At 40.5% G+C, this 27,253-nt stretch overlaps 2 protein-coding genes across 2 annotated transcripts; one reads left to right on the top strand and one right to left on the bottom strand.

Moving 5' to 3' along the window:
- Positions 1 to 539: 539 nt before the first annotated feature.
- On the bottom strand, positions 540 to 21,583 carry LOC311064887 (pyridoxal kinase-like). Its single transcript, XM_084084912.1, has 11 exons — positions 21,353 to 21,583; positions 19,576 to 19,630; positions 13,423 to 13,527; positions 9,920 to 10,003; positions 9,595 to 9,629; positions 7,411 to 7,496; positions 6,502 to 6,547; positions 4,412 to 4,523; positions 2,775 to 2,911; positions 2,403 to 2,469; positions 540 to 1,575 (listed from the first exon to the last, which is right to left on the bottom strand). The coding sequence occupies exons 1-11, from the start codon at positions 21,434 to 21,436 to the stop codon at positions 1,463 to 1,465; spliced, it is 924 nt and encodes a 307-aa protein (XP_083941038.1). The 5' UTR covers positions 21,437 to 21,583; the 3' UTR covers positions 540 to 1,462.
- A 2,772-nt stretch (positions 21,584 to 24,355) lies between these two features.
- Positions 24,356 to 26,956, top strand: LOC311064456 (B-cell receptor CD22-like; the record flags this gene model as incomplete). Its single annotated transcript, XM_084084286.1, has 5 exons — positions 24,356 to 24,403; positions 25,079 to 25,173; positions 25,548 to 25,871; positions 25,975 to 26,211; positions 26,661 to 26,956. The coding sequence occupies exons 2-5, from the start codon at positions 25,086 to 25,088 to the stop codon at positions 26,954 to 26,956; spliced, it is 945 nt and encodes a 314-aa protein (XP_083940412.1). The 5' UTR covers positions 24,356 to 24,403; positions 25,079 to 25,085.
- Positions 26,957 to 27,253: the final 297 nt, after the last annotated feature.

The following is a 27,253-nucleotide window of genomic DNA, read 5'->3' as shown; positions in this document are numbered from 1 at the left end:
AATTTACATCAGATAATAATAACGCATTATAACACAACATTATGAATCTTATACGACTGATACGACGGAGTTATTAGAGAGAGTTATCCCCGGAAGGTTTTCACACTTCCGGAGCTGTTGCACACTGTGCAAATTCTAAAACTAATTATATCATGCTGTGACTATTTTGCACTAATGTCGTGCTTAGATTTACAGTGATGCTGACTCTCAGAGTAACAGACCCAGTGCCGCTTTAGACTCCGCAGGGGCTCTATGCATGATACGGGACACATGCACGCGCGCGCAGCGCGCGTGCATGTGTCCCTCCCGCACACGATTTTTTTTCGGGTTTCCCGCGGATAAAGTTACTTTTTTTGTTACTTTATTTCGATTTTAGGGTGACAATTGAGCTGCGCAGCCTGCGCTGATGTGAACGCAGTAATGCACGTTATTTTCTGCTGAAGGGAGGGGGCGGAGAGGGGACCTCTTTGATCGGCGGGTAGGCGGGGCCCCACGCAACCTGCGTAGTGTGCGTGTAGGGAGAAGCGGCCCTGAACAGACCTGTAAGGGTCCATTTGGAACCTCCTCCTCAAGGACCCCTGAAGGTCCCTGGACCGCACTTTGAGAGCCACTGGTTTAGTATAATTTGCTGTCATTGGGTGAATGACGATTCAAGTACATATTAGACCGCTAAACTACCTTTATGCCTAAACATAAGACAACCTATGCCCATTTGATTACTACGGTCAAAAAGGACGTTAACCCAGGTCATACCACAGACACGGATATGGCAGTGATTGGAGCAAGTGTGTGTTTGTGTGTGTGTGTGTGTGTGTGTGTGTGTGTGTGTGTGTGTGTGTGTGTGTGTGTGTGTGTGTGTGTGTGTGTGTGTGTGTGTGTGTGTGTGTGTGTGTGTGAGGTTACAAGAAGAGTGGGCACTAAGGAAGAGTGGGCACCTTGATCTAAAATAGGCTATTTTGTCCAAGATGTTTAATATTAGAAAAACATGGTCTGAATTAATGTAAAGTATACATGATTTGAACATGCACGGTACATCATTATCAGACCTAAATTTGTTCTTCAACTTGTTGTTCAACATGTTCTAATCATGTATTCTTTACATCACTGAAGACCATTTTCCAAATATTACATGTGCTAGCATTTTGGGGAAAATAGTCAATTTTACATCGAGGTGCCCACTCTTCCTTACTAGTGCCCACTCTTCCTGTTACCGTGTGAAATATACATAATGGTAAAACCTACTGACCTCTCATGAAAATGTGGTACTGCTCCCTAAGAGTATCTATAAGGCAGAGAGACACGCAGCAGTCCATGACATAATTATAAAAATAAAACCTACATGTCTGCGTCGGTCCGACCGTCTGCTGTCCGAGCCGTTTCACAAACGGACGTGACGTGAATGTGCATTATTACAGAATCATTGTCATCATCGTCCTCTGTGTCAACAAAAAAAACAGGCTTTCTATAAAACTGTAGCTTCTACGACGACGGCAGGATTCTCGATGTCGGCTTTGCTCTGGACCATCCTCAGTTCCAGCTGAGCGGGGTTGGGTCTCTTCCCGGGACCGGCCATCTCTGAGAGAGAGAGATATAGAGCAGTGGTTCTCAAACTTTTTCATGTCAAGGACCCCCTAATTGACACTTATTACCCCACGGACCCCCACTTGAAAAGATAAGCCAGGGACCCCAATAAGAGAAGGTTTTTACGGCTCTAGCAGTGATTCTCAACCATTTTAATTTCAAGGACCCCCAGTTTGATATACATTAGGGCTACAGACCCCCATTTAATGGCATTTCTATCACTTGGACCGCAATTTATAATGGACCCTAAAGGGTCCATTTGGTTCCATTTGTACACTCTCAGAGTTACAGACCCATAAGGGTCCATTTGGTGCCTAATCTATCATTTAGCTGGGGACCCCCGGGAACTCCCTCAAGGACCCCTAGGGGTCCCCGGACCCCACTTTGAGAACCAATGGATTAAACCACTTGAACCCCAGCATCCATATCGTGGGGGAGAACATTAGCCAAAAATAGTAGATCTACAAGTATTTGTACATGATCGTCTATTTTTGGGTGAAAAGATTTGGTGTAGAGGGGAAGAGCAGTCCAGGTCCAATTTACTAGCCTAGAGTGGGTTTAAGTGGTAAATAAATTATGTACTTGCGAGTTCAGGATTTATATCTCTGAGAAATAATTAATTTGGCCGGATGGTGAACGGATGATTTATTTGTACACGTGGATTCAGGGCACACGCCCGCCAGAGCCCCATCTATGCATCTCTAGCACATTGGTTCTCAAAGCACATTGGTTCCAGGGGGTCCCCAGGGGGTCCCCAGCTAAAGTAGTTAATTTAGCATCACAATCATTTTAACCACTTTATCTATTTATATGTATAATACCGTGTGCATAGGTCATGGTCCTCTTGATGACGTGATGCATCACCGACAACGTCTTTTCACAGGCAGCCTAAAGGAAAGAGAGGGAGAAATAAATAGTTAACAAATCGCTGTTGTCAGGCAGAAACCGCCTATCTCCATATACTTTTTGTGTTTTTTCGTAAATGAACGTCCTACTTGATCACACTACAGCGTCACACAAAGCATCAAAAGTAGCAGATCCACAAGTTCAAAACGTGGCGCGAAGCGACGCGTTTTGAACTTGTAGATCTGCTACTTTTGCGGTTTTTGAATTTGAATCCTGAAGGGGTTTGGACATAATATGAGGTTTCCACCCAACAGTGGCAAAATGGGTTCCCAGATTGCTCTGTTCACCTTCAGGTCATTGGGGTGGTGGTGAGTCCAGGCCAGCAGCAGGGCAGCAAAGAGGTCTCCGGTCCCCACAAACGAAGCATCTACTTTGGGTATCTCCATCCGTATCTTCTGCCTGCCGTTGGTCCCATCCGCTCTCACTGTGGGGCAGGGAGCAAACATCACAGTGTAGGGGTCAAAGCCAACAATACAATTAATTATATTGTTGTTGTCGGGCAAAAACGTCTCATCTCCATATGTTCACTTTGTGTTTTTTTGCTGCCCATATCCTACCTATGTGGCACTGTCAGTCGGTTATAGTAAATTATTTACAAAATAATTTAGCCTGTTGCCTACCACTGCTTTAAACCCTTGTAAGACATCTACTGGTTTATTTTATTCCATTTTGATGCATCTCACATATCACATGAATATAAGTATAAGTTGAGTAAATAATTATTTCCTGTATTATTTACTGTGCGAGTGGATCCGTCCATTTGGTTACATTTGTACAATCTCAAAGTTACAAATGGTAACTACTGTTACCTTATTAACCCATTAAGACCTGAAGCCGATTCTACAAATGTCTCCTAAATCCCAACAGTATTCTGAAAAACGTATGTTTCTATGTCAGTGGTTCTCAATCTTTTTCATGTCAAGGACCCCCAAAATGATATGTATTTGGCCGCGGACCCCCATCTCGAAATATGTTGTTCCAGGGGGTCCCAGAAGCAAAGATTTGAGTTACAAATGTTCGCTTTAAAAAAAGTATATATTCAAAGATTTGCACACATTTTCAAGATTTTTCAAAAATAGCAGATCTACAAGTTCATAGCGCGGCACTCGGTGCCGCGCTATGAACTTGTATATCTGCTATTTTTAAATAGCCAAAGTGTAAAATAATGCTTTTTTAGCTCAAATCTAAGAAGGGACACAGATGCGTTCCAGGTCTTTATTAACCTAAAAAATATTAATTTAAAATGTTGGGTTGGCCTGGGTTGCAGCAGGTTAAACACTACAGTTTGTGATAGATAGTAATGAACTTGGATGATGTGCAAAACATGCTATCTATATATCGTCTGTCGGGTGGAAACCTCATACAGTAAGTCCAAAACTGTTACTTTTCAGGATTCAAATTCAAAAATTTCTATAGTAGCAGATCTTTTGTTTCGAGCTTGTGGATCTGCAAGTAAATTGGTAAGGCAGATCTGTTTCGGTATGCAGTTTGTTTAAGACCTGAGGCCGATTCTACATGTCTCCTAAACCTCAACAGTTTTCTCAAAAACGTATGTTTCTATATCAGTGGTGCTCAATCTTTTTCATGTCAAGGATCCCCAAAATTATATGTATTTGGCCGCGGACCCCCATCAAAATACTTTGTTCCAGGGACCCCCCAGAAGCAAAGATTTGAGTTAAAAATGTTCGCTTTAAAAATATATATATTCAAAGATTTGCACACATTTTCACGATTTTTCAAAAATAGCAGATCTACAAGCTCGTAGCGCGGCACTCGGTGCCGTGCTATGAGCTTGTAGATCTGCTATTTTTGAATAGCCCAAGGTGTAAAATAATGCTGTTTAGCTCAAATCTAAAAATGACACAGTTCCAGGTTCCTTAATGGGTTAAACAATCTATATTTTACCTATCCTATATATATTTACCTATCTTTTGGCTCCCGAGGGCCACCAGGAACTGGTCCCCATTTTCAGAGGGCAGGTTTGTGCTCGTAAGTACCACCGTCTCTGGTCCCATCTTGTGCAGTAAGTCCATCACCTGGGGAACGACAGGACAGAATTACTACTGGACTTTGTTTTACAGCCACGATGACTGATGGTTTCTCATCTGGTGGATCTTGGCTCATAACCTTGGACCATTCTGAGCGGGGGTGGACCGAGAACCATTTCAATTTACAGACACTCTTAAAGGGATAGTTCACTCAAAAATATTTTTGTTTTTCTATCGATTAGTCACCCCATGGACACTTGAATTCCTGTTATTCATGTTGACCAGCGGACCGGTAGGAGACACAAAGGAGACACTGACAATTTGATGACCGGAACCGCTGCCGGTCATCAAATTATTGGCTATCCCAAAAAATATCCATGAATTCAAGTCTCCATGGGGTGACTAATTAATAGAAAAAAGGTAATTTTGGGGGTGAACTATCCCTTTAATCTAGAGCGACTAACAGTAAGCAAGGTAAACACAAGATAATACATCAAATGCATAGAGATAGTAATCTAGGATCATAGGTAAACCAAGAAGATGAGCCTAGCGTTCGTCTAAATAACATGCCAAATTACATTTTAGCCTTTGCATAAGGCTGCAAGGTCCACAAGGCTAGAACAAACGTAGCCTTATAACATAGCCTTTCATTATAATAATAATGAAAGGCTACAGTACACTGGTTCATGAAATCATGGAGAACATATCATTTGGGTCCAAAGCAAAGGGCATTCAGGGCGACTCATGTAGATTGTTGACAATGTACTGCCATGACATTATTTATTTTATTTCTTTCTTTCATTTAAAAGGGTGAAACTCTAGGATGTTTGTTTTTTTTGTCATTTGTTTTCCATTTCTGGTCAGCAGTTTAAAAACACGGTGAGCTGCATATAATGCTGACGTTATAGTACCTAAACCTCTCCAGGTCTCCAGCTAAAGTATTGGGAGTTAGTGGGGATGAATTAATTCTACCATTATGCCACCAAAATGTAGAATGCCCTATACCATTGGTTCTCAAAGTGGGGTCCGGGGACCCCCAGGGGTCCTTGAGGGAGTTCCAGGGGGTCCCCAGCTAAATGATTGATTAGGCACCAAATGGACCCTAACGGGTCCATTTGGTTCAATTTGTACACTCTCAGAGTTAAATTGACATTGATTTTACAATATGAATTGTGGTCCAAGTGATAGAAATGCGATAAAATGGGGGTCTGTAGCCCTAATGCATGTTAAACTGGGGGTCCTTGATATTAAAATGGTTGAGAATCACTGCTAGAGCCGTAAAAAATCTTCTCTTTATGGTCCCTGGCATATCTTTTGAAATGGGGGTCCGCAGGCTAATAAGTGTCAATTTGGGGGTCCTTGACATGAAAAAGTTTGAGAACCACTGCCCTATACCACCAGCCATCAAAACGTGTGACTCCCTACCCTCCTCCAAAAAAGCCATACAAAAGCACCTTTAGGTGCATCTATGTCCAGTTGCAATTTGAAACTGGACCTAGACAAGTCTTCTAGCACAGTGGTTCTCAACCTGTGGGTCGGGACCCCAAGGGGGGTCCCCACAAGAATTCTTTTTGGGGGGTCCCATTCAGATGACAGTGAAGTGACAATTTAAGGACTTTTAAGACCTTTTCATTACCTAAAAACTCAAATATGATTATTTTTTGGGGGGTCCCCAGTTCAAATATGATTATTCTGGGGGGTCCCCAGTTCAAATATGATTATTTTTGGGGGGGTCCCCAGTTCAAATATGATTATTTTGGGGGGTCACGGCCTAAAAAGGTTGAGAACCACTGTTCTAGCATGCCAAAAGAAATGACCCCCCCCACAGTTTTTCTGTAAATATACTTTTACTTCTCCTAGTTTGTGTTATCCTTTTAGCATTATTGTATAATTGTACAAAAATGCTGTACCTTTTGCTAACTGTTAATAAAGTGTTCAATCAATCGACCAAAGTTAGGCAAAACGGGTTCCATTTGTACACCGAGGGTCCCAAAATGTCTGAGAACCACTGATCTATGACACCCACCTCAATAGCATCTTTCTCCGTGCTGATCTTCCTCCCAGTTAACAGTCTGCAAGAGACAATTAGAGAGGTTACACATGATGATGCCACAAAAAAAAAACACTGAAGAGAAAGACAAAAGTACCTTTTCTGTCACAACCATCATGCATGTGTCATTATACAAAGAACACATTCAAGTGATGAGGTGGTCGTGTGTATAGGGTAGGGCTGGGAAATATCCATATCGTCAAGCAGAAACCTCTTACTCAATATTCTAACTTTTTGTGTTTTCTCGTAAATGAATGCCCTACTTCAGTGGTTTTCAACCTTTTTTATGCCAAGGACCCCTACATTGATATAAATTTGGCCGCGGACCACCATTTGAAATGTTTTGTGCCAGGGACCCCCAGAAGCAAAGATATCAGTTAATTTTCGCTTTAAAAAATATAAATATTCAAAGATATGCTGACTTTTTCAAGGTTTTGCAAAAATAGCAGATCTACAAGCTCATAGCGCGGCACCGAGTGCCGCGCTATGAGCTTGTAGATCTGCTATTTTTGAATAGTCAAAGCTAAGTGGTTAAAACGATTATGACACTATGTTAACTAATTTCGCTGGGGACCCCCTGGTACTCCCTCAAGGACCACTGGTGGGTGCCCGGACCACTGGTTGAAAACCACTGCCCTACTTCATCATACAACAGCATCACACAAAAGGATTGCGTTTTGAGCTTGTAGATCTGCCGCTTTTGTATTTTTCAAGTACAAGTTTAAGTGGTTGCACTACCAGGAGGACACCCGCACACAGTCCGTAATTACATGAACTATTTCTTAATCATCTTACATTATCTCACTTTATGTTTTTTTTATTTTTTATTTTTTTAATGTTACATTTGTGATTATTCATATGGCTGCAGCCTGCCGCAGCACTCACTCTGCCTCAAACTGGTTTGGGGTGAGGATGTCTGCCGTCGGTACCACTTTGTCCCGGTACACCGGGAGCAGGTTCTCTGGCACGTACTGGAACACACAACACAACAACACATGGACAGGTTTGTAATTATATGACAATTATTAACCATCCACTACAGTACAGTACACACACATACAGTACAAACACACATACTGTACACACACATACAGTGCACACACATACTGTACACACACATATACTGTGCACCAGTGCTTCTCAAACCTTTTCAGGTCACCCCCATAATGATATGCATTTGTCCGCGGACACCATATTTGAAAGTGTTTTGTGCCAGAGACCCCTGAAAACTTTCAAGATAAAAAAAGTGTTAAAAAAATGTTCGACACAAAGTGACGCGATGTGAGCTTGTACATCTGCTATTTTTGAATAGCCGACGTATAAAATCTGGATTAAAGAGGTTAAAATGATTGTGACGCTATATTAACTAATTTAGCTGGGGACCCCCAGAACCCCTTCAAGGACCCACTTTGAGAACCACTGCTGTACACACACATGTACACACACACACACACACACACACACACACACACACACACACACACACACACACACACACACACACACACACACACACACACACACACACACACACACACTTTATTTTTTATTGTGAGCTAATAATCTTCATATTTTTTAACTGAAAAAGGGTTCATGGTACTTTTTGCACACTTGTTTTACAAGCACAAGCTTATTGTTAGTCAAACAAAGATGAAAGTTTCATCATCACGATGCAAATTGAATCACACGCTTGAAAAAAAATCAAACAAAAGAAGGATCACCAGCTTAGCGCGCTCATTTTTCTGGAAACAAAAGGAAAGTTCATCAATCAATCACAAGTGAAATTACAGCTCTCGCTCATTAAAAATTATAATAATAATAATAGGGGTTTACTTCATAACCTGTCCAGTACCTCTAAGGCATACAATATAGTCGGTATATTAAAGCAAAAAAAAAAAGCAGCATCAATAGATGCCAACTACATCAATGTCTAGTGTCAATGATAATTTTCCTGAACCGCTTTTAATTATCAATTCACAAGGTATATTAATCAAAAATAAAACAATCCCCAATCCGAGTAGTTCACAAAGAAATCATACAAGTTACCAAAAGAGAAGGTCCTCCAATTGATTGCAAATAAAAAAAATCACGTAAACCAAAAGCAGCGAAAGTAGCAGATCTATAAACTCAAAACGCATCGCTTCGCGCCACGTTTCAAGCTTGTGGATCTACTACTTTTGATGCTTTTGTGTGACGCTGTAGTATGATGCAACATCTCAACTTTCCTGGCCTGGCATTGGCCGGACCGATGGCGTGGACTCACTCACATATAGTACGTGTGGGTGGATCCGCGTAGTCGGTCTGGCTAGTGCCAGGCTAACCCTAACCCCCTAATAAGCACCGTCTCTAACTACCCCCAAGAGACAGTGGGGGCAGTACCATGCCACTTGGACAGAAGCCGGGGTCTGATCAGCCTCGGTCTGGTCGCCTGGAGGAGGGTGTCTGTTGCAAGACCCGAAACACCCAGAGACTCCAGCTAACAACACTGATGATGTGTCCAAGTGCATCAGTTGATGTTTTATTGACTGATCAAGAAGGGCATTAATTTACAAAAAAACACAAAAAGTTTTAGCGTTAAAGCAGCACTATGTAGTTCGGGGTATCAGTGGCCACTTTGGACACAAATAACATGGCAGCCAACGTCTTTGACTTCATTACCCAAGAGTCTCTGCAAGCATGTCCAGCGAGGACGCGCTGTGATTGGCCAGTCTTTGCTTTGACTGGCAGAATGCAAGGATGAAACTAATTGTCTCCCCTATAGTAATACAGACAAGCCCCTAGCAGGGACCCCCCTGAGTTTATACATTTATGGAAGGTATTGCTTAAACATGTAACTTTATTAATTTTTTGTCGTCAAGCGCAAGGACCCTGTCACTTTTTTTCCTTCCCTATTGACATGTCACGGAGCTACCAGTAGATGTCACCAAAAAAAGACTACTGAAATGAATGTTACAGAGTATATATGGCTTAAATTCTCGATTGTCAGTTATTTTTTATCAAATTGATTAAATGGATTAGTTTGATTAATTTTTGCACCGCTAAACAGATAAATGACTGTAGGACACTCACCATGGCACCGTGATCTCCCATAACTGGATCACAAACTGAGAAGAAGACATAACAAGAGAGAGGACATCTGTATGTAAACGGTATTCACGGCTCCATTTGGACACTTTCAGAGTTGAAGAGGATATTTCACTTTCAAACCTGTTTGGGGAGTATCAAATATCTAAATAGTGAATCAAGCAACTTAAGAACTGTCTGGGACGCTCACAAAAGCCTGAGTAGACGTCGAAATGACCCCAAACATGTTTGAAAGTGAAATATCCCTTTAAATTGACACAGATAAAAAGGATTTTACAGTGTCGCTGTAAATGATCTTCTTAACACTCACCATACACCAAGCTGGGATTGGCCTTCTTCAGCTCCTGAACCATGTCCACCACCATCTCCAAGAAGGATGCATCTCTACTGTATCCTTGGGGGAAGACAGTTTTAAAAAGATGTAGGTCAGAAATAAGTCCTTTGCAATTTGGTTTAACCCCCAGAATCCATATTCTTCTGGGCATGTCACAATAGGCGAACATTCAGTCAAAATAGCAGATCTATAAGCTTGCAGATCGGTTATTTTTGGTAAAGAGATTTGTGTAGCCAATTGAAAAACGGAGGGGGCCAAACTAAAATCTACTCCTATCCCAACACATTTCAAGACACATTTTGCTCTAACAGTTTAACTACAGAGGCAATTAAAAAGGTTAAAGAGCAACAACAGAAGATTGACGCCTCATGCTGTAAGACACTTTGTAACTGATTATATGCGAGTCAGGTACAGTGTGTCAGCTGTGTCATGTTCTGTAACCATCATAGGAGGCGGGTTATCCCATTCTATCCGGGAACGAATCTGTGTCACTTTAGATTTCTTTGGCTATTCAAAAATAGCAGATCTGCTTTTGATTTTTTTTTTAAAGCGTGAAAATGTGTGCAAATCTTTGAATATATTTTCTTTAAATGTCTTCCAAATCCTAACAGTTTTTTGAAAAAACTTATGTTGCTGAATCAGTGGTGCTCCAACTTTTCCATGTCATGGACCCCCAAAATGTGTGTGAGAGAGAGTGCGAGAGAGTGCGAGAGAGAGTGCGAGTGCGAGTGCGAGACAGACAGACAGACAGACAGAGCACACAAGTGAGCGAGCTTTCTTGCACCTTGGATAATCATTTATAAATGTATTCAAGTGGTCTCATTATTACATTTTCTTTGATTTTGAAACAGAAGCATTGTGTTGTAGCCTTTCCAAGGGTGTTATATCAATTAACTTCATTTCATGAAGGTCAGTGGCTTCATCTTGACGCTATAGTTGGTCAAATATTAGCCACCTATGGCAACCATGTTCCAAAACAAAAGTATGGTAATGTATGTACAGTAACTGAACCAGAAAAATGAGTAAAGTGAACTACTTGCATGCACAGTAAGACATATCATGTTGTTCCCAAACTTTTTAGCTCGAGACCCGAAAGAGAAATTTGATGTCTCCCCGGGACCCAAAATTTGTGAAAACAGCAGATCTACAAGCTCACAACCTGTAGATCATGACGATTATGAAAGAAATTATTGCGAGTATCTAAAATAATTGCGTTTAGGCAATTATGTAATAATTGTGACAGGCCTGGTTGTATGTGCATGTGACAATAAAGCATCTTGAACGTTGAACCTCAATTTACCACTGCCATGCCCTTGAGGCTTGAGCACAGAATTTAACGACAAATGCTCGACTGCCCGTGCATCTGTGACAAAGACCTTGTAAACTGGGTACTGGGCGCAGCATTGCAGAGTCACATTTCAAATTGATAAATGAAGTCACGGCAAAGATGAGAGAAACGTTTGTGCTCTTGTTGAATCGTCCAAAAAGGTTTATTTTTCTCTGGCCAGGTGCATAAGCCAAACAAAAATACCAAGAAGACAAAAGGAACGCTCGCACACCAACATAAAGGGATAAATAAAGGAAAGGAATAGTGAGACTTTTTTATCATAAACTGGCAGATCAAGTTCAACTGTATTGCTGTTTGCATGGTTGGTACTGTAGCTTTGTCATCTGCACCAATCACACGTCTGAACATGTTATTTAGTACACCTCAACACATAAATCCTCCTTTACACTTAAAGCAGCACTATGTAGTTTGGGGTATCAGTGGCCACAAATAACATGGCAGCCAACATCTTTGACTTCATTGTTCTGCCTTGGTGCCTTGGTAAATGCCAGGATGAAACTCATGCTCTCCCCTATACATAGTAATACTGTCAAGCCCCTAGAAGGGGTCAATACATTTATGGAAGGATAAATGCTTGTTATTGTTTAAACATTTAATTTTGTGGGACATAATATGCTATACAGTTGTTAAAAAGTTACATAGTGCCGCTTTAATCAACCAACCCAGACATATGAAAATGCCGTACTGTATACTCGACTGCAAAAAGGGATGAATATAGAGCGTAACAGTTTGGATTTGGAGGTTAAAAAGCATCCCTTCATTTTCTCCATAAAACAGCGGTTCCCAACCTTTTCTGGATCGGGCCCACTTTGAAATATTGTCTATGGAGAAAATAAAGGGATTTTTACTTCTGACTGACACTATAGTTGCAACAGTTAATCAAAATAAAAAATCAGATCACTGCCTTCCTTGGGTCAAGACAGGGAAATGGTTTCCAACACTTTTGTTCAAGATTGTAACTGCTTTAATTCATTTCTGGTATATCTTTTTTAGCACTTTGATTATTTTTAGTTTTTTGAGTATTTTCTGTCTTCTGATTCATATATTTTATATTGATATAAATGTATATTCCTGTTGATTATTGTGTTCTGTATCTTGGCTACATTGAAAATGAGGGCCTGCCCCTCAACTGTATTACGAGTTGAAATAAAGGTTATGGATAAATCAAACTAATTGATTTAATCGATGAAAGAAATTCTAATCGATAATCAATACTTTAATTAAAAACATTAATGTATTAATAATCTATCCTTATTTTGGGCATGCCATTATAGGCAAAAAAGATAGCCAATCTTCACTATTTTAATCAAATCTAGAGTGGCTATCTTTACTATTTTTGGACGACGCAGTCAGTCTATATGAAATAATTGATTCATTGATAGCTAATGTTTTGTTTTTTGTATTCATTCAGATTACAGATTTCCTCTGTCCCATTGCACTGCACTCTCACATGGCCCACGAAGCTCTGTTGTCCCGGGTGTCCCAGATCAAATATGATTAGTTTGGGGGGTCCCCAGATCAAATATGATTATTTTGAGGTGTCGCAGCCTGAAAAGGTTGAGACCAAGGGGCAAGTCTTGGATATTTACGATGAGGCCGACACGGAAGCTTATAAATGGCCTGAGTGGCGCTGTTTTACCCTGCGCCAACCTGCGGTGTCAGAAAGAATTCATTTTAATGCAAGTGAATGGGTTTTTTGACAAACTTTAGACAAGATTTTCTTACCGTAATAAAAATTGTCATAAATTCTATATGCTTCCAGTCGCTAGTTTAAAGTCTCCTTTCAATCATCAGGATATGCGTTTGCTAAATTATGGTCCCATTTATTTTAAAATTTACGATAAAGTAGGCTATTCTCTAGGAGGGGCGGGATGATTTGATTGACAAGCTACACAACCAATAGTATTCATTCCCCGCCCCCGCTCTTGATTGACAAGCTACCCAACCAATAATGGTCTGGTCTCATTCTGCAGGATATGACGCGATATGACGCGATATTGAAAGATGGCGGACCTACAGTCTTGGAACAATCGGCTTCATTTTCGGTCTGTAGAAAGCAGGCTTTGTCCATCTCATTTATACTCATTTATGTCTATGGTTGAGACCCACTGTGGTAGAGTATACCTCTTACCTGTAAGGACATAGTCATAGTGGTTGACGTTATTGAGTTTAATGCCCTCATACAACACGTTCAGCTCGTCTGCCGTCAGCACTTGGCCCTTCCAGTGGGCATAACCTAAAAGAAACACACAGAAGATTCAAAGTGAGGAGGACAAATCTGATTTCAGACCATGAAACCGACACGTTTCGGAGCCATTGTTCCATCACACTAAACTGAACAACAGAATTAACATCACTAGCCTCGTCTGTAGTAGGGCCTTTTTACATGCGTTCCATGACAAAGAATGGTCTCAAATATAATTTTGAGTAAGTTCAAGACTGTGTGATTATGTGATTAGCTTGATACATTTGCATAAAAAGTCTCTCAAGTCATGAGCATAGGCTCTCTTAGATAAAACTCTTCTTCACACATACAGTACTGTGGCATAGGATTACAACAGTTGTGAGGTGCCTGCCTAATGGCTTCAGCCTTCAGTTGGAGCATACACCAGACCATTATGCTCCTTCTGGGTAGTTAGTAGCAAAGAAATTAGCATAACTTGCTGGAATGGCAATGGGAGAGAAGGTTTTCACATGCCCTCTGTAGTGTCAAAGTCCTATACTTTAGGCACTACTGGTTGCCGACGGCCAGGAATGAAGTTTAGAAAGAAAAAAAACTGATGTCCAAACGTGTCCGTTGAGTTGATAACAAATTATATTTATTCTCTGTTCCTATTGTCCGTCACTTCAGCATACACAAAATATGAGGGCAAAATATATACAGGTAAAACTTAAACAGATGGTCAGTCGAAAAACTGTTTGCCTCTGCCAATCAGCAACACCTGCTGCTTGATTAAATAAGGACCCTATCCTTATTTAATACCCTGGCCTTGACCATGCCCTGCAGTGACGTTATCAAAGAGCAAAATAACAACAGCAATCATATGGCTCTTACACCCTCCTTGGCAACAAAAGTACTGTAATTTCCGGACTATAAAGCGCACCTGAATATAAGCCGCACCAGCCAAATTTAGGGAAAAAAACAAATGTGTACATATACAAGTCGCACTGGACTATAAGCCGCAGGTGTAAAATCCATAGATTTAGAAGGTCCCCTAGTGGCCGTTAGCTGTAGAAATCCATAGATTAGCCGTACCGTTGTATAGGCCGCAGGGTTCAAAGCATGGGAAAAAAGTAGCAGCTTATAGTCCGGAAATTACGGTACTTGTATTGCCTGATAAGCGACAGTTTTTGTGTTCATTTTCTAACGGTATAGTACTTTATACTCGTGCGAGAGGTGACTGTAAGCACGTGAGATTTTGCAACTTTAATCCATCGAAAGGACAAAGGATAAGCGAGCGGTTCTCTCATTCTTTTTTCTCTCTCTCAATCATTCATTAGCACGGGGGTTAACAGGTGGAGTTGGCAGTTAGTTCTGTTTCTAGCCTAAAATCTCATGTCCAAGACGAAATATCTTGAAATGTCAACATCTATCTTTTTTCTTTTTTTTCCCGGTCACAATCAATCATTCAAGATGGCTGTGTGTGTGCTGCAGTGTGTCACGACGCAACCCCTTCATTCAGTGTGCCTGCCTTTCTCTCTCTCACCCCCTTCTCCCTATAAACAGAGCTTTATAACTTACATATACTTCCTGCACTTTGGCTATGTGAAAACGGGGGAATTTCCCGCACAGCAGGCCCAATGAAGGTCTGTCAATCCAATTTGATTGGGATTGTCTGATTCTCTCCTTGGTTTCCTGTCTCTCTACACTGACCCATCTTCAATAAAGCAGAACACGCCAACAAAATAAACGTGTGCGATATAATCCCCCTACTAGCCCAAATCATCATTCCCAACAGCATGGTTTCATCAGAAATGTGTGACTAGACTTCACCCTCTTGTGTGAAAACATCAACTACAGTCTTTCTGCTCCAGTAACAACATCACCCCGCTCTACTTTCCCATCAGTGTTCTGTTAAGACTTCGCTGCAGGATGCCTGCTCACACTGACATGGGGTCACACTCTGGGTTCAACGTGAACTCTGTGCACCAGTATGGACAACAAATTCAAACGTGCGTGTGTGCGTGTGTGTGTGTGTGTGTGTGTGTGTGTGTGTGTATTCTTGCGTGTGTGCATCTCCAGCCTGTATCCAGTCTTCTGTGTGAGTCAATAAAAGCCAGGAGGGGGTTTATTTCAGGTTAAATGGGGGACAGGAAAGAAACGAGAAAGGAGCAAGGAGAGAATTTACAACCCAGGCACAGTCACCAGTTTCTGGGAGGGAGAGAGAGAGGCCCCTTTGGCCTGGTGCCCGAGAGCAGAGAGATAAGTGGGGTTCAGAACTGCAAGAGAGAGCAGCTAATGAGAAAGTCCAGATAAGAAAAAACCCTCAGTGCTCATTTAACTCTGAGAGTGTAAAAATCTAGCATTTTTTAGAAGGAGCCCCGGGTGTGTACTACTGTAGTCAAGTGGTTCTCAACCTTTTCAGGCCACGACGACCCCCCAAAATAATCCTCCTCCTTTTTGATGTTAAGCTTAGAGGGCTTTTCTAGGACTCTTCACAAAATGCAGACTGGTGCTCTTTTATGGCGGTTTTGAAGGAGGGTAAGGAGTCACACTTTTTGAGGTTTGTTGGGAGGGCATTCCACTTTTTGGTGGCATAGCAGTAGAATGAATTTGACTACATTTTTGTGCCGAATCTGGGTGTGAGTGGGATCAGTGAGTGGAGCTCCCTCTGGTGTTGTGCCTGTGTATGTGTGTCTTTTACACTATTGAAGTAGTCTGACAGGTACATGGCGACTATCGAAACAAACGTATTCAGTCACCGAGAGGCTAAATCGGGGAAACGTTTATCTGCTTGTCAAGAAATCCCAGTTCCAGGATACTGCGTTTTGTTTATTTTATTTAAGTTAAAAACAGTTGATAACAAAGTGAATTGTTGCGTTTCGTATAGCGTTTAGCGTTCAGCTGAATTTACTACTGACTGACTGACCCGACACCGCGTGACCACTTTGTGAATGGCGTGAACAATGAATCAATTAAAAACCATAACAACCCATTATGCTGTCTATAATACCCGTCACCAACACATGGGTATCCATGTTTTCTTGCGTATCTTATAGACCAGGCCCATTTCGCTTTACTCTGTCCTTTACCCTGAGCCATCCCACCCTAGCATAATAAAGCAGGGGTTAGGTGAGTTCTGGGTGTGAGGCCAAGTAACAACCTGAGAGGTCTGCTCTGCAGCTTTGTTTTTAATGCTTTTGTTGTGCTTAAGTACCACAAGGTGCACGCAGAGACATTGGATGAGTGCTCCAGCTAGCGTCTTCAAGTGTGTTACTACTGACCACCGAGGAGATCCTGATTCCTGAATAGAAATCTTGTTCTTTGGTTGACTTTTCTGATTACTTTTGTTGCCGTTTTTTCACTTGAAACATTGTCCTCTAATGTACAACCCATGTAGGTAATTCCTTGTGATAACATTGTCACCCACTTTGACCGTGAAGTCTTTGGCCTTCCAGAGATTTATTCTGGACCCAAAAAGAATGGATTCAGTTTTGCCTATAGGTGTAATGATAGTTTGTTATCTTCTCCTTGATTCTTGCCTTGATGTCCAGCACCTGGCCTAAATACAGGTACAAGATGTGCACACATTCTCCTCTGTACACTACAAAAAAAAACCACCACAGTATGTCTGTGTTTCATTGAACTTGTGTCGCTAGTTAATTAGTTAAGGTACAAAGTGCAAGTATGGCCTTGTGGACCCCCCTCCTCCAGACTACAGTATGACCATTCTATTTATAGACTGAGTAAAATAAAAGCATGCCTAGCATATTGTCGCTGTCAGGCAGAAACCTTGTATCTCCATGTTTGAACTTTTTTGTAAACGAATGCCTCACTTGCACGAAAGTAGCGAAAATAGCCAATTTACTGTACAAAGCTCACAACGTGTTGCAATGTGACGCGTTGACCTTGCAGATTTGCTAGTATTTTCACTACTTTTGAAAGAATGCTGAAGTTGATACTGAAAGTGTGTCTGTATGTTTAATACAGTAAGTATTGAACCAATGAAAAAAAGCAAGAGCTTGGGTAACGAAATAAAACTACATTGGATCCACTATAACACAGGCCCTCTCTTTTTGGGGGGTTTCGGTTTTGGACATCAGGGACGTGCACAGATAGACTCTAGGTGGTGCTAGAGTACCTGCCCTTTGCCCTCTTGACCAGAAGTGCCCTTTTTTTCAGTTTACAGCAGGGGTCTTCAACAGGGGGTCCGGGACCCCTAGGGGGTCCTCAGAGTTACTACAGGGGGTCCGCCAAATCTTTATGTGATTTGATTTTTCTTTTTACCTTAACCACTCGAAACCTAGAATCCCTTTTCTGAGGAGAACTTTAGCCAAAAATAGCAGATCTACAAGCCCACAACGCCTCGCGCTGCGAGGCGTTGTGGGCTTGTAGATCGGCTATTGTTGGCAAAGAGGTATAGGTGTAGAGGGAAAAAAGAGCAGATCAAATAAAACAAAAAAAAGTATAATTTACTTGAGCACCTGCCCCTCAAAATGTCTGTGCACGCCACTGTTGGACATACAAGGTTTTTCTGCCCGACTGTGACCGATAATAGTGCTCCAGTGATTCTATGCATGCTAGTCAAAGTCCACACACCCCTACTGTGTGAGGCATGCACTGTTACATACATCTAACCATGTTAAAGAGGAGGGTCATCTGATCCTTACATGTGCTAGTGTGCCAGGCAGGAAGAATTTGTCATTTAAGCCCGGCAGTAACCAGAATAGGGCAGCACAAAGAGGGGATTCTTCTCGGGGAGAAAGTGGGGCACATGTGGGAACAGATTCCCACGGACGGAGGGAGGGGGCCAGGGCCACCCCCCCCAGTTTGAAGATGAGCTACGTAAAGGGGTTGTGAGGTGGAAGGGGGTGTGTATGTATGCATGTGTGTTACACGACAAGATCCTGCTGCACTAATAGTAATTATGCCAAATTCAGATGAAACTCGCTTTATTACGATGATCCATATGTGTTTAATACATTAATACCTGAGGCCGATTTCTTCAAATGTCTTCTGAAAAAACGTATGTTACTAGAATAATAATAATAATCTTTATTTCAGACCCATGGGTCCATAGAAAAGAAAACAGCACAGAGTATAACATTTATTCTGTGGTATTCTGTCTGTATCACTGGTGCTCAAACCTTTTCATGTCAAAGACCCCCAAATTGATTATGTATTTGGTCGCGGACCCCATCTCAAAATATGCGGTTCAAGGGACCCCCAGAAGCAAAGATTTGAGTAAAGAATATTTATGTATATTCAAATATTTGCACTTAATGTTCACGATTTCTCTAATATAGAAGATCTACAAGATTATATGAGCTTGTATATCTGCTATTTTTGAATCGCCAAGTATAAAAATATGGTTAAAGTGGTTAAAAGATTGTGATTACTAAATTATGTAATATGGCACAGACACTTTCCCAGTTGTAATGGGTTAAGGTATTCGTCACCACTGTAATAACAACAAATGAAAGTAGCTTAGTGGGTAGGCAGTAAAATAATAGGGTTGAGTGGTTTGGGATGGGTGAGAGATTAAAGACCACCAATTCTACTTGGACTGCCTAATAAAAACCACTCAACTGAAGAGCTTCACAGTGGGTCATTTGAGACACTGTTCCTCAACGTCTGGTCGAGGGACCACCAGGGGTCCAAATTGACCCTTGCGGGTCTGTAGCTGTGAGAGCGTACAAATGGAACCAAATGGACCCTTAATGGTCCATGTTGTTCCATTTGTACGCTGTGTACGCAGTGTATAATAGCTGTACAATATGTGTACAATATCTGTATACACATACAGTATGTATGTGTCTTTTGTATGTATCTTAGCTAAGAGAGATATATAGATAGATAGATAGATAGATAGATAGATAGATAGATAGATACACACAGCATCCACCCCCACCCCCAGAACATTTTTATATATATATATATATATATATATATATATATATATATATATATATATATATATATATATAATTTTCTGGGGGTGGGGGGGGTGGGGGGGTCCGCAGCCAAATACATATCAATTCGGGGTCCTTGGCATAAAAAGGTTGAGAACTACCGATTCATAAGGTTAAAGTTCTTTAATGGGTATAAGAGAGCTCAGCAAACCTGTGTGATTGGAGAACTGCACCGAGTTGATGGAGTCCACTTCAAAGCCCAGCACCTGCACAGGAACACCAGGAGGTCAAAGAACGGAGAGACAGGTGTTAAAACAAGAGCGCAGTGTGGCTGCTTCACTCTTCAATGCAGTCTGTGTTTGTCTAGTGGGGTCTGTCACATTCTGTTTGAATAAATAAATGATGGCCTCTGCTCTGCTGTGGGAATCAAATGGACCAGCTATCGTGACAGTAGTTGTAGACGTCATGAACCACAGCTTTGCAAAAAGCTTACACCCCCAAAAAGCCTTATTCAGCTACTATCAAAAGGGCAGGGCATTAATCGGTTAGTAACGGTTACAATGTGTCTCAATCAATGAGTCAATGTGGGGAAGCCAGTTCAAGCTACTTCTTTACCATCATCTGACTGTCATCATCTACACTTAAAAGAGTCTTTACTCGTAAAAAAAAACGTTGTTTTCTTCCATGCAATGACCCCATAATAGTCAGAGTTAAAGACAATTACAGACAGTTACTGTAGACACAGAGACCCAGCTGAGGAGACCTCATTTTGAGAATCACAGCTCATCAGTGGTGTAAAGTAACAAAGTATATTTACTCAAGTAATGTACTCAAGTACAATTTTGAGGTACTTTCACTTTACTGAAGCATTTCCAATGTTCAATACTTTTACTTCTACTCCACTACATCTTGAAAACTTTAGTTCTTAGAAAACGAGTTACTTTGCAGATAAACATTATTATATGATGATAAAACATACATTAACCACTTTAGCCTTATTTTATACAAAGGATGCTTGAAAAAAAGCCTGATCTGCAAGCTGACAAGCTGTCAACGCGTGTAGAGCTGCTATTTTCAAACATTTTAGTACTTGTACTTTTGGTACTTTCAGTATATTTTGATGCCAATAACTGTTGTACTTTTACTCAAGTTACATCTTGAACACAGGCCTTTTATTTGTAACAGAGTATATTTCTTCTACATTTTGGTATATTCTACTTTTAAATAAGGAACACGTCTCAGTACTTCCACCACTGCAGCTCATATAGGCTACTACAGTACCATCATCATGCCACTCTAACTCAACTCATTTCCCTCTCATGCCACTCTAACCTCTTCTTACCTGCCTTTCATTTTTCTCATCATAACCCTCTAATAGTCAGGGGATATTAAAAACATCTTGGAATAAATTCCTTACCAAAAAAAATCTTCACCAATGTGTTTGTAAAAGTGTCTAGTAACACATCTCACAAAGACTGAAATGCAGTTTCCCTAGGAGAATTTTTGACAGCTGCTGAAAGTTGGGGTACCTACCATGACCTTATGTGGGGGGGAAAAAATCAATAACAACGGCCATAGCCATCCTTTTCCAGGTATACTTTTTGTGTAAAAAGCCATTGAGATTGGGCCGTTTTTAGCCCAAGGAGTGGTTTTGGTGCAAAAAAATGCTTGCAATGGATTCAGAATCATAAAAACACCCTAGTTTGACACATGCTACATGCTACTTAAAACAGAATTAAATGTTGATTTTTTTCCCCACATAAGGTTATGGTGGGTACCCCAACTTTCAGCAGCTGTCAAAAATTCTCCTAGGGAAACTGCATTTCAGTCTTTGTGAGATGTGTTACTAGACACTTTTACAACCACATTGGTGAAGATTTTTTTTGGTAAGGAATTTATTGCAAGATTGGAAATCTTTCTGCTAATATCCCCTGACTATAACTCATATTTAACTCATGTTCCTCTGATGCCACTCTTCTTCTTCTTACCTGCAGTGGGAAGGTTGCAGCCTTGTTCCCCACGTATCCCCTGACAACATGACTCTGAATGGACAACACACGGCACTCCTCCATAATATCGACCAATAAAAGCAAATGTTGTTGTTATTGTAGCTTAAATACGTTTAAAATAAGCACAAAGCGACAGTGAAGCAGCGGTAGAACTTGTAGGTTGTTAATATTCTAGGACGGAGGAGCAGAACTCGAGAGAGAAGGAGCCGCACTGACATTTCCACAAGCAACTGGAGTTTACTTACATCCCATAGCCCAGGGGAGGGGAAACCACGCTGTGATTGGTTCGTTGGTTGCCGAGCAACCGGTTTACAGGCTGATTATCAATGTTGCCAGATCTTTGCGAGAGAAATAAGAAACCAGGTCTATGAAAATAAATAAGGCCAAATACACTCCACACCCTGCTACATGGGCTGTTTGATCAGATGATCTACATTAAGCTCACAACGCGTTGTGAGCTTGTAGATCTGCTATTTTGGGGGGTCCGTGGGGTGTCCTTGACATGAAAACTGTTTGAGAACCACTGGTAGACTGGTTTAAACATTATTTAGGAAACAAGCCCAAATAAACAACTACACTTTAGAAACAAGCCCAAATAAACAACTACACTTTAGAAACAAGCCCAAATAAACAACTACACTTTAGAAACAAGCCCAAATAAACAACTACCCCTTAGAAACAAGACCAAAAAACTGCAACAACCAATATTTTAAGAAACTTTACAGAAAAACAAGCCAACGGACGGTCACTTATAATAACAAGGCATGGCAACACTGCTGATTATGTCCAGCGTGATGTGCATGATTTCCTATTATGTCCGACTTATACTTCGTCGCACGACGGTGTCGCGTGCCAAAAAATAACGGACACCGGACACATTTTACTTGAGTAAAAGTACGACAATATTGCCATCTAAATATACTTAAAGTACCAAAAGTAAAAGTACTTTAGCTATTCAGAATGTCCCATTGATTTTCAAAACCCTCTGAAAATAGAAGATTCAAGTCCCACTTGCATCGCTACGCCTATAGTGAGCTAAGCTTGTAGATCTGCAATTTTCAAATGGCCGAAATGTAGTGGCTGAAGTGGTTACTGCATGTTTTGTAATAATAATCTAAATCTATACAAATGAACTAGTAACTAAAGTTTTCAAATAATTGTTGTGGAGTAAAAGTACAATATTTTCCTCTGAGGTGCAGAAGTAAAAGTACAGAAAATTGGAAATACTCCAGTTAAGTTAAAAAAAAAAAAGACCTCAACATTTTACTTACAGTACTTGAGTAAATGTACTTAGTTACTTTACACCATGCACTGACCACTGCACAGAGGACATGTATTACAAATTTGGAGGTTGGTTAATCGTCACCATTGGGCTATAGGTTGTCACCTGGCTACAAATGTCTTATAATATTATTATTTATGCTATTTAAATAGTTTTTTAGTTTTGTTTTGAAACATTAATTCCTGCCGTTAAACCAACGACACACTGGTCAGCAATTTCCTGACACCCAACTAGCCAATCACAACGCGAACGTCCCTCCGGGCAATGGGATCTACAGCCGGTTTCCCTGAAGACTTCTCGCAGACGTTTCAGTCAGGCAGCTACACGGACACCTCGAGTTGCCGGGACAACCAACCCACCTGACTTATTTATCTATTATTTTAACAATATTATTTAACATGTTTAAATATATTGTTATTGTATTTTTAATTGACCAACAACCGACCAAAAAAAAAATCAAACTAACAAAGTAACTGTGTTGCAATGTGTTTGTTACTTAGTGTTACAATGATTACCAGTGGTAAAGTAAGTACATGTAGGCCTACTAAAGCAGTGGTTCTCAAACTTCTTCATGTCAAGGACCCCCAAATTGACACTTATTAGCCCGCGGACCCCCATTTGAAAAGATATGCCAGGGACCCCCATAAGAGAAGATTTTTACGGCTCTCTAGCAGTGATTCTCAACCATTTTAATTTCAAGGACCCCCAGTTTAACATGCATTAGGGCTACGGACCCCCATGTAATGGCATTTCTATCTCTGGGACCCCAATTTATATTGTAAAATCAATGTTAATTTAACTCTGAGAGTGTACAAATGGAACCAAATGGACCCGTTAGAGTACTCTCAGAGTTACAGACCCATAAGGGTCCATTTTGTTCCTATCCATCATTTTGCTGGTGACCCCCTGGTACCCACCCAATGACCCCTGGGGGTCCCCAGACCCCACTTTGAGAACCTATGCCATAGAGAAGATGCAGTCCCTGCCTGGCTGGATGCACTGCAGTGGATTTGAACCCCTAGATTCCACCATGGAGGACAGGTAGCCTATATACTTTACCCCTGTGCTACCCAAGCCGCAGCGATACCCTTTTCTGATTCCTTTTTACCAGCAGAAGTAGATATATTTATTAATTATGTCACGGCCAATCCAAAGAAATTAACATTGTTTTTATTTTTATCTTTCAATTTCAATATAATGAAAAAGTTAAAATGTTACAATTTTTACGGTAATGCATGCTGTTTTTGATGCACTGTCATGACAGTTAAAGGAGTAGTTCACCCAAAAAATTACTTATTTTCTATCAATTACACACACCCCATGAAGCCTTGAATTCACAGATTTGTTTTGTTTTTGATGCATTCCTAAGCCAAACATTTGATTACTGGCTGTGTTTCCAGTAAAAGACTCAAAGAGTCTTTTTTGAGTCTTAGGAATGCAACAAAAAACAAAACAACTCCATGATTCAAGGCTTCATGGGGTGTGTAATTGATAGAAAATAAGTAATTTATTGGGTGAACTACTCCTTTAACAGTGAACTAAAAGTCGATAGTAGTTAACACATGTTATGTTTTGTATCCTAAATATATCCAAGTAACATGTGAAAGAAAGGAAGGAACAACACAATTTAGTGGTTTTCACTTTGACTTCTCTTTTTAGTTTTGGGTGGGTGTTGTAATGCTGGTCATTACAGTATGTCTAGATGACTGTTAATGTAGACATACTGGACAGACAAGCTCTGGAGACAAGTGAGTATGTCTGAATTACCTCACTGTAACTTAGTAGCAATGATACTTTATATATTCATTGACAGGATTGTATCTTATACTGATTTTTGTTCGCTGATGACTCAGTCTTGGGTGAGGACAAAATGCAAGTTGAGGAAGCCCTCAATCTGTTCCGAACTCAGCAAAAATCGTACTTTCTGAACAAACTTACATTACACCTTGGTAAAACTAAGAATCCATTATTTTTGGGTCCAAACCTACTCTTAGTAATGCAAATGATTTCAAGGTCAGAGTTGACAATATAGTAATATCAAGCAAAGAAGAGGTTGTCTATTTGGGCTATATTCTTGCTTCTACAAATGTGTTCTCAAGAATCTAGAGGGCATTTTGATCATGTTTGCACCTCAGACCTCCCATAACAAACTGATACGACTAGTTTCTCTGCCTTAAGCCCATGACTCACCTAATTCCAACACACTTTGCAAGTTTGGGATGGGATGGCTCAGGGTAGAAGACAGGGTTAAAGGAAGAGCACCAGGGAGCTTTCGTTTTCAAAAGTAATGACGCAGATCTTGCAAAGATCCCCTGAGGATGTCCAAATAAATGTTACGGTATTGCCATAGATTTATTGACAGCTTATTGCAGAACAGAGAGTACAGTACATTTGTTGGTTGTGAAGTGTGTCTTTCATTGCAGTTACTTGATGCTGGGGGTCAGTTTTCAATATCAAGATACCATGAGGTTTCTAAAGACAATCAGTGTGATCCTGGACATTCTGATCTTGGTGCCTGGTAAGGAGACGTTAAAATGATTTCATATTCACAGTGTGTTCAACCCTCTTATGTTTACAAAAGTGCTTCCAAACTGCAAAGTACAAGTCAAATACCATGTCAAACAGCTAGCTGAATGTTGATTAATGTACAAAGATGTAGTTACAGTAAATTTGAAAATAAAATGTAAAAATATGTTCTATTCTATTCTATTATTTAATCATATTGAGGAACATACTTACATTCAACTATTTGACATATCATGTTATCACAATCAGCTTAATAAGTACAACGTGGCCAGTAGAAGAGCATTATTATTTCACATAGTAAAATAATAATAATCTGAAGATTGACCATTTTTGTTGACAGCTGTTTATTTGTTTTGTCTTTTACAGGTGTTTGGAGTGGTAATAAGTGGAGAGTGAACCTCACCAATCCATCTCCATGTGTCATGAGAGGCGAATCAGTAGATATTGGTTGTTCATATGAATACCCAGTGGGTCGCACTGTCATTGATGCATCCTGGTTCTCCAGGGAAATTAATGTATCCAAACGACTTTCAAATCAAGGTCGTATTGAATACATTGGTAATAAACACCATGATTGTACCCTGAGGATCAACAACACAGAAAACAGCGATGCGACAAATTATTACTTCAAGTTTTGGACAACGGGTGATTCAAGTCAAAAAAGTCAAATAGTGTCTTTGTCTGTAACAGGTAAACAAGAGTATTTTTTTAACCTTTCGTGTAAAATCAAAGTCAAATCTTCGCTGACGATCTCATCAACTGACATCCATCTTGTTTATATTCTTCTGATCAGAACCGTCTGCACGCGTGACCCCTTCCACTGTGTCAGAGGGGACATGGGTGATACTCACCTGTGAAACATCTTGTAAATCAAGTCCCAACATTGTCTGGTTTAAAAATGGACAATCAACATCCTGGGCAGACAGCCCAGAATTCCAGGCCAGAATAGAGGATGCTGGGAGTTACCAGTGTGCTATTGAAGGCGGACAAGCGACATGGAAGTCTGAAGCTGTGATGTTGGATGTGCAGTGTGAGTTTATATGGGTTCATGTGAGGTCATGTTTTTTTCTCTATTTTATTCTGCCGTGCATTCCATTAATACAACAGCACTGTATATTTACTCATTATATTCACTATTCATAGACTGCACATCCAGCTACCCACTGTTCAAGGCTGGCTGACACTGTACATATATATATATCAGTCTTATTTCCACTGTTGACAGCCTGTGTCCTTCACAGGCGATATATGTATATTCATATATTCACTGGTGGTACATACATTATACTCATATTAATATATTATGTATTAATAGAATATACATTAGGTATCTATCTGTCTATTCTATTCAAAGAGGAATCATAGTTAGAAATGCCAAAAGTTCATCTAATATTAGTGTCTGAAATGTGTCATTTATTTTTACTCATACATAGTGTATGACCTAATATTATTTGTCTTTTTTTAATGTTTATATCAAAGATGCCCCAGTGAATGTGGTGGTGGAGGTCAGTCCCCCAGACAGTCCAGCAGAGGGCGGCAGTGTGAACTTGACCTGCAGCAGTGATGCTAACCCACCGGTACACAACTACACCTGGTACAAGAGGACCCCTGGTTCCAGCTCCCTGGTCCAGGTAGAGTCAGGAGGACAGGTGCTGGTTCTGGCCTCTCTGCAGCCCTCCCAGTCTGGACTGTACGTCTGTCACGCCAGGAACTCACTGGGAGAAAACAACTCTACTGAGGTTCTGCTGCACGTGGACACAATAGACAGTGAGTAGACAGAAGAAGCTGTTGGAAGGAATGATTGTAATAAAAAGTGGAAAAAGTCAAATGTGTTACTTAAGTAAAAGTACCAATACTGCAATGTAGAAATACTCTGTTACAAGTAAAAGTCCAGAATTCAAAATGTACTTCAGTAAAAGTACAAAGGTATTGGCATCAAAATGTACTTAAAGAACCAAAAGTAAAAGTACTCATTTTGCAGAATGTCCCACTTCAAGTTTTCAAATGTATAACATATTTTTAAAATAGCAGATACAAGCTCACAATGCGTCACATTGCGACGCATTGTGAGC

This window comes from Gymnoscopelus microlampas (genome assembly GCF_963454915.1).
Source record: "Gymnoscopelus microlampas genome assembly, chromosome: 17".
NCBI lineage: Eukaryota > Metazoa > Chordata > Actinopteri > Myctophiformes > Myctophidae > Gymnoscopelus > Gymnoscopelus microlampas.
Note: the sequence above shows the minus strand (reverse complement) of the source record. Positions and strands in the feature narration are given on the sequence as shown.

Coding starts and splice junctions, on each gene's coding strand:
- LOC311064887 (XM_084084912.1), bottom strand. CDS start 21,436: ATGGAGGAGTGCCGTGTGTTGTCCATTCAGAGTCATGTTGTCAGGGGA. Junction 19,631..21,352: donor CTGCAACCTTCCCACTGCAG/GTAAGAAGAAGA, acceptor GTTCCTGTGCAG/GTGCTGGGCTTTGAAGTGGA. Junction 2,912..4,411: donor CCTCGGGAGCCAAAAGATAG/GTAAATATATAT, acceptor CCTGCCCCACAG/TGAGAGCGGATGGGACCAAC.